The following is a 13,109-nucleotide window of genomic DNA, read 5'->3' as shown; positions in this document are numbered from 1 at the left end:
CTTGTTTCCAGTGTATTATAGATCAGTACCATTATTATACCACAGAGCCTCATCTCTCTGATCCTATCCCCACCCCTCCAGATTCCTGTATTACTTATAGCCAGTGCTCGTCAGCTGTTCCTCATCCTTCACTTTCTGACCTGGCTTTATTCTTCATTGCTGACTTCACAACTTGATAGCAGTGAATATAATATGATGCAGTCATGATCAGAGACTGTGGTTATTAGGAATAGCATAGTGTTTTGAGTGAGTGTCAAGCTAGAACTTGAGTCTCTAGTTTTGTATCAATTTAAATAATTCTTAGGCATGAGGGATCATAGAAGTTCCCTAATTTTTACCTGATGGGTACCTACCACTGTAAACGTATACATTTGATTTTACTTCCTTATAAAATTCCTGTGGAAAATATTAACAGGATAAATTAACATCTTGTTTTTATTTTTTTTTTTATAGGGTACAGGCATCCTTCACCTGCCATTGTTGCAAGAACAGTCAGAATTTTGCATACACTACTAACTCTGGTTAATAAACATAGAAATTGTGACAAATTTGAGGTGAATACGCAGAGTGTGGCTTACTTGGCAGGTAAAAACAAGAAACAGACAAAATTAATATTGCTGCAACTTTATCTTAGGAAAACCAAAAAGTACAAATACCTTCCTATATGGGTCCTTCAGCTGGCTAATTGGCAGAGTAAATAATTCATAGGTTCATAGGCCAGTCCTTTGATGTGGTTAAAACTTTGAAAGTTTTGCCAAAACGTTTTTCCTAATAAAATCTGGAATGTGTTCCTCTTGTCATCTTTGGTTCAGAACACAACAATGGCTCCCTGTGGTTTGTCATAAAATCTGAATGCCTCAGGCTAGCATCCTAGGCCCTCAAGCAACTCTGATTCTATCTTCTTTATCTAAATTTCATAAGCCTAATTTTTTGTATTTCTCCAAATGGATGGACTATTTTAAGTTAATCTACTTCCCATCTCTTAGTAGTGACTTTCTGCCTCTTCAAAAGTTATTCCTCATGCCATTTTATCTGAAATGTCTGCCCCATCCATACTAATCCATTAAACCTCCCCTATTTGCTCTTTTCTAATTTTTGTTTCTTTGCTCAGCAACATTTAGCACTCTCACACTTCTTGAATGTAGTTGTTCAGTGGCAAGTACTGATTCCCAGTTTAGCAGGTTCCATTTGTTGCAACTTTTTTATTTCATAGCCAATCATTTAACATCTCTTGAGTGTTTTCCTCAGTGAATTTAATAATACCTGCCCTGACTACTTTTTATTTGTTGAGATCAAATGTACATTTAAGCCCTTGAAAAAAAAGGGTGCTTACTAAATCTCTTTGTATATTTCATGTTTATGTAGCCTTCCAAAACAGATGGACAGGTCTGTCATTAGGTTTATATCCCTGAACCTCACATACTCTAGGGCTTTTTAAATGCACCTTTAACAGGTGTTACCCTCTTTAGAAATGTATCCTGTTTTAGGTGACACTAGTGACTTGTTAAATTTTTTAATCTGCTTTCTCTTTTATTTTAGCTTTACTCACAGTGTCTGAAGAGGTTCGAAGTCGCTGTAGCCTCAAACATAGAAAGTCCCTTCTTCTTACTGACATTTCAATGGAAAATGTTCCCATGGATATGTATCCCATTCATCATGGTGATCCCAGCTATAGGTAAGTGGACTTGCTCTTCCATAATTACATAATTATAATCAAGTTTCAATTTTCCAATGCCAGTGAAAGCAAGTGGCAGAATCATCTAGAAGATAACATAGAGGGGAATCTAGAGATAGTCAGGGAAGTGAAATAATAGTCTAGGAAGTCAAAACTATAAATATATAGTATTTTATGAGTTAGTAATAGGATAGTTATCATTCTAGTCTCATTGTGTTAATGTTATCATTAGTTTGCCTTTGTTGAGCACAAACCAGTTGAATAACAGATGATTTGAAAGGATTAGGTTGCAGCAAAGGGTCTTGGAAAAAACAGTATGAAATAGAAGCAACAGTTGCATATTTCATGAAAGAAGCTAAACCATGTAGATTTGTAAAACCATGCATGCCCACATAAAAATTGTGTTTACTTGTATCACATTAAAGTCATTAAGAAGCTTTCTTTAGTACAGATTTAGATGAAAACCAATGAAATTATGTTCAATGTTATATGTGATTTGAGGTAGTATATTTTTCAGTATAACTTGGAGAAATTAGATGAAATGGCATCATTTGGGGATTTTTTGGCATTTTCAATTAAACAAAAATATTTAATTTTAATTTTTTGGGTACTGGGGATTGAACTCAAAGGCACTCGACCACTGAGCCACATCCCTAGCCCTATTTTGTTGCTTAGTGCTTCACTTTTGCTGAGCCTTGCTTTGAACTGGCAATCCTGTTGTCTCAGCTTCCAGAGCTGCTGAGATTACAGGTGTGCGCCACCACACCCAGCTCTAAACAAAAATATCTTTAAGGTTTAGATACAACATTGAACATAGAATCTCTTATTTGTAGAGCTTATATTATTCAATTTATTAACTTTCTGCTTTTTTAAAAAAAAGCCTTCCATGGTTTCCCAATAAGATTTTTAACAGTGTATGCAAAATTTATCTGCATATACTTGGTATGCAGTAGTCTTATTCATTAGCCATTTTATGACTGTATTTCTTCTGTCCTTTTTGTTATGGAAAGGAGAAAGTGAGTTTGCCTGACAGTTCCCCTGTCAACGTTTGATTGACAGTTCCCAATCAAGCCAAATAATTTAAAGTTTGATTTTCTTGGTATTTAAACCAAGAAAATAATTGCCTAAACTTGATTTTTCTCTATTTAAAAAATCAGTGCAGGGCTGGGGTTGTAGCTCAGTGGTAGAGCACTTGCCTAGCATGTGTGATGCACTGGGTTCGATCCTCAGCACCACATAAAAATAAATTAGTAAATAAAGGTATTTTTTTAAGTGCATTTAAGTTCAGAAGTATACAATATAATGATCTGTTTAATTGTCTGTGTTTATTGTCTGCCTGAAAATTGCTGAAAGTAAATTTTAAGTGTTCTCACCACAAGTAAATTATAAATATGTGAAATAATGCATGTTATTTAGTTTGATTTAGTTATTCCGTGTATACATACACATACACAATTTTTACTTGTCAATTTAAAAAGTTAATTAAGAACTAGGTATATAGCTAAGTTGTAGAGTGTTTGTCTAGCATGCTTGAGGTTCTGGGCTTTAGCCCCAGCACCAAAAAAAAAAAAAAAAAAAAAATGTGAAAATGTTTAACAAGAAAAGCAATGAATAGAATCAATGTAGTATAATTCTTTCTGTTTAGCCTTTGGTGAGTCCCTACTATGTACAAGATACCATGGCAAGGAAGATAATATTTCCTGGGAATGCATTCAGAGTTTGTACTGTAAAGCCCTTTAAAGTGCAGTTTTAATATTGATTGCTGTCATTAGTAATAGAAAAGCTACTTGGAATGGGCAAACATTGGTTGTATTTGTCACCATGTCAATTAATTCTTTCTGATTAAATCTCTTAGGACACTAAAGGAGAACCAACCATGGTCCTCTCCCAAAGGTTCTGAAGGGTACCTTGCAGCCAGCTATCCAACTGTAGGCCAAACCAGTCCCCGAGCCAGGAAATCCATGAGTTTGGACATGGGGCAGCCTTCTCAGGCCAACACTAAAAAGTTGCTTGGTTAGTTTATCTTAATTTTGTACAATTCTTAAATGTAGTATTATTCTGGAAAACAATCAGAGGCTTTCACGCTTGAAAAGATTATTTGAAACTGTTTTATATTATCAAAATTTTTCTGTTTCACTGTGGCAAAGTCTTTGTTTTGTTTTGGTACTGGGAATTGAACTCAGGGGTACTCAACCACTGAGCCACATCCCCAGCCCTATTTTGTATTTTATTTAGAAACAGGGTCTCACTGAGTTGCTTAGCGCCTCACTAAGTTGCTGAGGTTGGCTTTGAACTGGCAATCCTGTGTCTCAGCCTCCCCAGCTGCTGAGATTACAGGTGTGTGCCACCACATCCGGCTCACTGTGGCAAAGTTTTTTTATGCCAGTTATAAGAGGGTTTGATAAATTAAGCCATTGTCAATTGAGATAGAGAAATTCAAATGAGACCTTGAAATAAGGGTTTGTTTATTTCCTGATTCTTTAACTACTACAACTCTTCTTGTTTTCTCCCTTGGGTGGGTAGCAGGCAATGGCAATAGGAAAACCATTAGACACCTACAAGAAGAAAAGAGTCTTGGTATACTCTGGGCTTTTGGGATATTTCGCAAAATTATCATTTGAAAGCAGAATACACCAAAATGGTATGAAGCTATGATAATAGTATTTCCCATGTTATCTTTGAAATGACAAAAAGTAAAATAATGTATTTTTCAATATTATAAGAAGGTTTAATTTTTGAGAGTTAAGATTGCTCAGTTCTACCAATATTCGTCTATGAAAAATACACCTAAAATGCTATAAGATCCTTTTCTGTTTCAGAAACTGAAAGTAAATTCCTGGAAGAGCCCACTGATCTACCTCACATCACAGAGGAAATGCAAAGCAGTTCTGTATTCCCTTTGAACTTTTCATTATTACTAGAATATGTTGGTATCTATTTCTATGACCAGCATTGTGAATGGTTCAGTGGAATTTCAGTTATCCATGCAAACATATTTAAATATCTTGAAGTAGTATTGGAAAAATGTTTGTGTTCATAAGGAAATTAGTGAACAAACAACAAAGTACAAAATAAATAACCTGCCAGTAAACCATGAAAGAAATGGAAACTGTGAATGATAATCACTGTTACTAGTCACACAGATGTCTGTTACTTTTTGTTTGAGTTCTTTTCTGTTAATACTTTGTGGTAAATAATCTTCTAGGAGTTTCCTGGTTACTTTGTGTTTTGTAATTCTGGATTTTTGTGTCAAGGAAGTTGTCCCCCTTTCCCTTGATTTGATTGCCAAAATTAACACCCACAACTACTAATGAGGCAAATATGCAATGGTTTGCATCTTAAATGCCCAAGTGAAAATTAGACTGATGAGAGATGCTAAGTAAGCCATAAGTGAAAAACTAACCAGAGAAAATGTGGTATTGAATTCATTCAGTGCATGTTCAGGGTGCAAAATTTATGGTCTCTGCCCTGGAGGAGCTTATAGTTTCATGACCAAGATATAGTCAGCTCACCAGCATCAATAGCGTCTGCCAGGAGCCATTACAGTGATATAATAGGGAAACTGAGGTCTTGACGAAATTATGGGAAAGCTGCAATAACATTTGAACCAAGTCTTGAAGATTTAATATATGTTTGCCAGGTAGACACAGGATAGAGAAGGGCATTTATTCAAGAGAAAGGAGGAATCGCCTGACTACTGAAGTTAGGAAAGAACAGACAGTGCATTATGCCATCATGGGGAATGGTGTAGGAAATGAGGGTAGAGAAGAATCAGAACTTTATTGTGAAAGATTTTATGTGCCCTCTTCAGAGATTTAGAGATTTAGCCTTACCATGTATCAAGCAGAGATCTTTAAGTAAGTAAGAACATGACCAAATTTTATTTGCTTTTTAGAAACTTTCTGGAAGCAATGTGGAGAAATAGGCAGAGATTTTGACTAGGGAACTATTTAAGAGATTAATACAGTAGTCCAAGCAAAAAATGATGTAGCTCTGTGCTAAGGCAGGAACATCTTAAACACTTTATATTCAAGCGTTTTTCTTTTTAGCATATTCTTATTCATAGACATCGTGGTTAATGAACTTCCATATTCTGTAACTTCTGTTTATAGGAACAAGGAAAAGTTTTGATCACTTGATATCAGACACAAAGGCTCCTAAAAGGCAAGAAATGGAATCGGGGATCACAACACCCCCCAAAATGAGGAGAGTAGCAGAAACTGATTATGAAATGGGTGAGAAACAAAGTTAATATTTGATCTAGATCATTGACAATAAGGTGGGAGAGTATAGAAAAGCTGTATTTACTTTCCATCCATGTCTTTACATCTTCAGGATGCAATATAGAAATTTATCCTTTTTTGTAAGATAGGCTCTACAGTCCTTAAAATGACAGTTATCCTGAAACCTGTGTAAAAAGTAATCAAATATATTATACACAGCATTGTAAATAGCTAGCCAACTTTTTGTGTAGATGAATAGTAATTCTGTATGATGTTTATGTTAATATTTGAAGTATCTACTGAAAACCTTTTGAACTTTAGAAGTGACATGAAAATATGTTAGGCAAAATGGTTGTCTACATGCTCTGTTAATACAGCTGATTGTGTTAATCCATATCTTACTGTAGAAACTCAGAGGATTTCCTCATCACAACAGCACTCGCATTTGCGTAAAGTTTCAGTGTCTGAATCAAATGTTCTTTTGGATGAAGAAGTACTTACTGATCCGAAGATCCAAGCGCTTCTTCTTACCGTTCTAGTAAGGATTTTTACTTTTTGAGAATTTTTTTTCCCCCTCAAATTTTTATTCCAGTCTACTGTTAGGAGCCACTTAATATTAAAAGCATGAAAGGAAGATCATCTACTTCTCACCAAAACAGATAACAGTTCAGCCACAAAATTTTTTTAAATGTTTATTTACTTTTCTGCATCTTGGCAGGCTACATTGGTAAAATACACCACAGATGAATTTGATCAACGAATTCTTTATGAATACTTAGCAGAGGCCAGTGTTGTGTTCCCCAAAGTTTTTCCTGTTGTGTAAGTATTTCCTTTTGTTTTTTTTATTTTTGTTTTTATGGTACTGGGGACTGAACCCAGAAGTACTTTACTACTGAGCTATATCCCTGGCATTTTTTTTTTTTTTTTTTTGAGTTATGGTCTCTAAGTTTCCAAGACTGGTCTCAAACTTGAAATCCTCTTGCCTCAGCCTCCTAAGTCATTGGAATTACAGGCATGTACCACCATGCCTAGCCAGCACTCCTTTTAATTTTAGCTAACTTTTATACCTGTCTTTATGTCAAATGCTTTATAAAGATAGCATAAAATGGGCATGATAAAGCTAACTTTAGATGGGCATGGGGGAACCCTATAATCTCAGTGACTGAGGAGGCTGAGACAAGAGGACTACAATTTCGAGGCCAACCTCAGCAATTTAGCCAGTCCATGGGCAACATAATGAGATCTGTCTCAAAATAAATTAAAAGGACTGGAGATGCAGCTCATTGGTAAAGCTCCCCTGGGTTCAATCCCCAGTCCCTCCTCCACACTGAAAACAAAAAAACCCACAAAGAACCCAAAGAAATTTAGGGTATTCTATTCCTGATCTATGCTTTCTATGTAGCATAATTGTTTCCTTAGTTTTGGTTAATCTTGTTTTTAAATTTCTAAATTTTATATAGTTAGGTCTTATTTCTTTTTATTATTGGAGTGCAGCTAGGATTAGAAATAGTTTCTTACTAAGATTCCATTGGATCATATATTTCACTTCCTCCAAACTAATTTTTGCTTTCTTTAATAATATTCAATTGGGCTGGGGTTGTGGCTCAGTGCTAGAGTGCTTGCCTACCATGTGTGTAAGGTACTGGGTTCAATCCTAGCATCACATAAAAACAAATAAAGGCATTGAGTCCATATACAACTAAAATAAATAAATAGATAGATAGATAAAATAAAGTTCCATCAACATCTAAAAAAATTTTTTTTAAATAATATTAAATTTGAATTCTTCCCCCCTACACCCCCACTTTAAAGACAGGGTCTCACTGAGTTGCTCAGCACCTTGCTTTTTGCTGAGGCAGGCTTTGAAATCAAGATCCTGCCTCAACCTCCCGAGCCACTGGGATTACAGGTGTGTGCCACCACGCCCAGCTAGATTCAGGATTTTAAAGCACTAATTAGTATTAAATTTAGTTTTTTAACTCCCTGGATACATATCAGCAGTCAGCAAAAAGAGATGGTTCTAAAACATGCTAAATGGCAGGCAGACTCCAACCTTGTGTTAAAAAAACATTTACCACAAGTATGATTAGAAATGATTATATGACACCTCTAGTTGTTTGATTTTACTGTATTTTCCCTGATGATTTAAAATGAAAGACAAACCCAACAAGCAAACACATAAATTCATTATAGAAAATTTGGGAAATATAGAAGAGTACCAGAAAGTTAAAAGTATTCATCTCAGCCTGGCACTGTGGTGCACACCTGTAATCCCAGTGGCTCAGGAGGCTGAGGCAGGAGGATCGAGAATTCAAAGCCAGCCTCAGCAACTTAGCAAGGCACTAAGCAACTCAGTGAGACCCTGTCTCTAAATAAAATACAAGATATAGGGCTCGGGATGTCGCTCAGTGGTTGAGTGCCCCTGATACCCCCCCTGGTACCCCCCTCCCAAAATAAAAGTATTCATCTCCCTTCAATTTTGTCACTTTGTTCTGAGGAATATATATTATACAAATATTTTAGTTTAAAAATTACCTAAAATGTTCCTTTATTGACTTCTATTTTTTTAGGCATAATTTGTTGGACTCTAAGATCAACACCTTATTGTCATTGTGCCAAGATCCAAATTTGTTAAATCCAATCCATGGAATTGTGCAGAGTGTGGTGTACCATGAAGAATCCCCACCACAATACCAAACATCTTACCTGCAAAGTAATGGATGATTGATGAATTTGCTGATGTGTGCACTGTTGTAGAATGCACTGACTAGAGAATTCTTCATAACGGATAGGCTGCTTCATACTTTCTCCTATATAAACCATTTGTTTACTCAATTATGTGTTCAATATTGCTTGACAATTTTATTAAAATATGGTTTTATACTAAGTCTATTTTAATTAAGTTTTAATCTGCTTTGACATTGATTCTAAAATATTTTCAGTTTGTGCATGCACAGGTTTTACCCATGAGCTATCATAATTATTTCTGTTATGGTTAAAAGATATCTTGTTATAAGAGAAATATTTGATTTGTTGCAGGTTTTGGTTTTAATGGTTTATGGCGGTTTGCAGGACCTTTTTCAAAGGTAAGAAAATATATTTTTCTCTTATTTTTGACTAAACAACAGTTTTATCCACATGAATGTTTCTGCTTTAAAACCACATAATATGCTGAGTATAATGGCACACACCTGTAATCCCAACAACTCGAGAGGCTGAGGCAGGAGGATCATGAGTTCAAAGCCAGCCTCAGCAATTTGTTGAGGCCCTAAGAACTTAGGGAGACCCTGTCTCAAAATAAAAAATAAAAAAGACTGGTGATGTGGCTCAGTGATAAAGCACACCTCTGGGTTAAATCCTCAATACACAGAAGAAAACACACACACATACAACACTGAAAACCAAAGTAGCAGTTCAAACATGGTATTTTTATTCATTTGTTTTTATTGGTGCATTATAATTATACATAATAGTTGGATTCATTATGCCATATTCCTGCATGTGCATAACATAATTAAACACAGTGTTTTTAGGAAAGTTGTTCATTGTAAGATTTGTTTTCCTATCTTGTGACTAGCAAGGAGCATTATCTTATGAAGATATTTTGACATCCAGCTGTTGGATTAGATTCATTCCTCTTTGTTCATTTTGTTCTTTGATTGGCATTAGTTGTTATAGTGCTAATAAATCTGTATTTGCTACATAAATCTGTATTTAATTATTTTCTCTGTATATGTCCTCTCTCCAAATTGATGGAAGTTCCTTGAAGGCAGGACTTCTATTTCTTTTCCCCAACATTCCTGGTGCAGGGTTCTAGGTAGAGGGGTGTTAATATGAGTTATCTAAACCTTGTTCTGGTTTTAAAAATTGGGTATTTAGTTTATATTGTCTTAACTATGACTGAATATCTCTTGATATGAACAGGTCTTCACTAAAAAAAGCAGGCCTGAAGTCCCAGAAATAAGCTTTTGTAGTTGGATTGCCATAACCCTCTGAGCTCTTTGCAGTGTCTAGTTAGTGGAATATAAATAGCAGCTGGGATGATTCTCTGCTCATTTTCTCTGTTTTGGAAAATTGGCTAGACATCATTCCTGATGATTATATTGTCTTAGTATTAAATTCAGTCTGTGCATGGCTTTCAGAAATTGTAGGTTCATCTGGAAGCTTTAAGCGTAAGCTGAATAAAATTCCCAATTGTAAGCCAGTCTATAAATATTACTCCATTCCCCCTTTTTTAATGATCTATAACAGACAAAGGAAGAAAAATAATAAATTAAGCCCCAAATAAAAATTAACCTTTTTTTGGCTTCAGAGGGAATTTTTTTTTAACGGAGCTAAAATAATTTCCTATTTTCCATTACAGCAAACACAAATCCCAGACTATGCTGAGCTTATTGTTAAGTTTCTTGATGCCTTGATTGACACGTACTTGCCTGGAATTGATGAAGAAACCAGTGAGGAGTCCCTCCTGACACCCACATCTCCTTACCCTCCTGCACTGCAGAGCCAGCTTAGTATCACTGCCAACCTTAACCTCTCTAATTCCATGACCTCACTTGCAACTTCCCAGCATTCCCCAGGTCAGTAAATGTGATCTTTATATGACTTTAAGCAATAATATTAAGTTACCAACATTAGGAATTCCCTTGTGATCAGATTATTACAGGTTTTACCTTTTTCTCATGAGATTCACCTTATAGTTCTTCTTTACCTTGTACCTGAGCTAAATGTTGTTAACCCTATAAAGTTTTCTACTTTCCAACAAATTGTATGTAAGATAGTGAAATGTTCATAGTGTTCACATAGGTTTCCAGGGTTGATAGGATTTTCAGAGTTTGGGTAAGAAGGGTAATCTAAGTTGCATTACCCTTTAAGTGAACATAACTACAATTCTTTTACTAGTATACCATACATTCCCCTAAGGACTTCTGTGTCTCTAATATTGCATACCACATAAAAAAAATATATATATATATATACACACACACAAAATCTGATAGTACCCCACTTCTTGCTGCAAGCAATAACCCAACAATCTTGAAATTATCTGGGTTTAAACAAACAACCAGACCAAAAAAGTCATCTTAAAAAAAAAAAAAATCCTCTAAATCATAAATATAGTCCTCATTTAGAGTCATTTTTAGGTCCAAGTAGATAAAGTAAGCCAAGTTAGCATGCAACTTAGAGGTCAATACACTGAGAAATAATAGCTGAGTGTGGTGGCATATGACTTTTATCCCAGCTACTTAGGAGGACTACAAATTCAAGACCAGCTTGAGCAATGTAGTGAAATCCTGTTTCAAAAGTAAAATTTAAGTTCTGGGGATATAACTCAGTGGTAGTACACTAGCCTGGTATTTTTTTTAGGCCTGGGTTCAATCCTCAGTACCACAGAAATAACAACAAAACCTAATACCGCCAGAGGGATTGAGATAAACAAGAACAAGACAGTAGAAATGGCAAACCTGCAGAACTCTGGGCTCGTTCATTGTCAGAGTGAAAGGTTGTAAACAATTCTGGGTGACCCCAGAGGTACCACTCATCACAGAATTGATGCTGTTGTAGGTGTTGTAATGACAGTGGGCAATGAAGGAAAATAGATTTTGTTCCTTTTTTCTTTCTTTTAGGTCATATTTTTAATTTAGAAAAATTACCTTCTAAAATGGTTAACATAAAAGAAGGATTTGAGGGGCTCAGTGGTAGAGCAATTGTCTAGCATGAATAAGGGGCTGGGTTCACCCAAAAAAAAAAAAAAATCTCAAAAGAAGGATTCGTTTTTTAAAGTTCCATTTTCTGAAATGGTCACTTGTAATACACCTCATTCTGAAAGGAAAAGTCCTTTTAGATAGTTTATTTAGTTCTTTTAAGTGTTAGTTTGTTTTGTTTTGTTTTTCTAAAAGTCAAATAATAACACTGAGCATGGAGGCACATGCCTATAATCCCAGCTACTTGGGTAGCTGAGACAGGAGGATCATAAATTCCAGGCCAGCCAGAGCAATTTCGTGAGACCCTGTCTCCAAATAAAAAGGGTTGGGGATGTAGCTCAATTGTAGAGTGCTTGCCTAGCATGCGTGAGGCCCTGGGTACAATCGCCAGTATTGCCAAAAAATAAAATAAAGTAAAATATTGTATCATCTCAAATGATATAACTATTCTGTTATGGTCATAACAGAATAAAAAGACTATCTAGTTTATAATCCCAGTATTGCATTAACATTTCAATTTCTACAATACTTTTAAAGAATATGAAGAATTTGGCATGAGATTTAGAATGAGACCATCTAGGATATTATGCATATTATACACCATTTTGTCAAATAATTATATTCGACTTTTTTAATAAATTTATTTTATTTATTTTTTATGTGGTGCTGAGGATCCAACTCAGTGCCTCACACATGGTAGACAAGTGCCGTACCACTGAGACACAACCCCAGCCCTTATATTCTTAGCATTTATTTATCAATACTTTCACAGGAAATTCTTTTTCCCCTACAAAGTAAGAGGAGCCTGCCCAACTTTTTTTCCATATAACCATGGTCATTTGCCCTGGTCACTTATTCTCTAGAACATTGTTTCTTCAGGTTTGGTCTCAGACCAGCAGCAGGATCTTTAGGGAGTTTATTAGAAATATAAATACAAATGCTAGAGTCTCATCCCAGACCTCCTGCACCAGAAACTCCAAGAGTGGGGCCCTTCCAGTAATTAATGTTTTAGTAAGAGTCTGATACTATCTAGGATCTGCCTGTGGTCCTGCCCCATTTTCATCATTTCAGCCCTCCAGGCCAGGAAGAACTTAAATTTACTTTCTTACCTCTACTGCAGCCACTGGATACTTCCTTCTCTACTCCCCTCCCCTCCCCAACACTCACGTAAATTCTTAAGAGTTCTGAACTGGAGAGCCATACAGGTAATTTAATTCTAGGCTAACAGTGTTGTATGCAATGAGGAAACTGAGCTTTAGAAGCATTGGGTTAATTGCTTTATCCCACAGCTTCTATTTAGAACCAAGGCTGTACTCTTTCTTTTGCCTTCTCTATTTATCTGTCATCTTCTTTCCTTTCTCTTCCCTTCCCCTTCCTTCTCTTGTGTATTTCTATCTCATTGCTTCTGCTGCCTTAACCTAAAATCAACGTTTTCTTTCGTGGAGCTCCCTATTTTCTAGGTTATTTTGTTGTTTAGAATTATCAACCACTAAAGTTGGTTAGAGT

General features: G+C 35.7%; 1 protein-coding gene across 4 annotated transcripts in view; it reads left to right on the top strand.

Moving 5' to 3' along the window:
• Nf1 (neurofibromin 1) overlaps window positions 1–13,109 on the top strand; it is a 252,748-nt gene that overhangs the window by 224,766 nt on the left and 14,873 nt on the right. For all 4 annotated transcript variants that reach the window (XM_027923915.2, XM_071603262.1, XM_071603261.1 and 1 more), the window contains 9 exons: window positions 454–585; window positions 1,540–1,675; window positions 3,531–3,688; window positions 5,788–5,910; window positions 6,306–6,436; window positions 6,617–6,717; window positions 8,469–8,611; window positions 8,938–8,984; window positions 10,262–10,478. In XM_027923915.2, coding sequence (XP_027779716.1) covers window positions 454–585; window positions 1,540–1,675; window positions 3,531–3,688; window positions 5,788–5,910; window positions 6,306–6,436; window positions 6,617–6,717; window positions 8,469–8,611; window positions 8,938–8,984; window positions 10,262–10,478 — 1,188 coding nt within the window. The remainder of the gene's footprint in view (window positions 1–453; window positions 586–1,539; window positions 1,676–3,530; window positions 3,689–5,787; window positions 5,911–6,305; window positions 6,437–6,616; window positions 6,718–8,468; window positions 8,612–8,937; window positions 8,985–10,261; window positions 10,479–13,109) is intronic.

This window comes from Marmota flaviventris, chromosome 17, assembly GCF_047511675.1.
Source record: "Marmota flaviventris isolate mMarFla1 chromosome 17, mMarFla1.hap1, whole genome shotgun sequence".
Classification (NCBI taxonomy): domain Eukaryota; kingdom Metazoa; phylum Chordata; class Mammalia; order Rodentia; family Sciuridae; genus Marmota; species Marmota flaviventris.
Note: the sequence above shows the minus strand (reverse complement) of the source record. Positions and strands in the feature narration are given on the sequence as shown.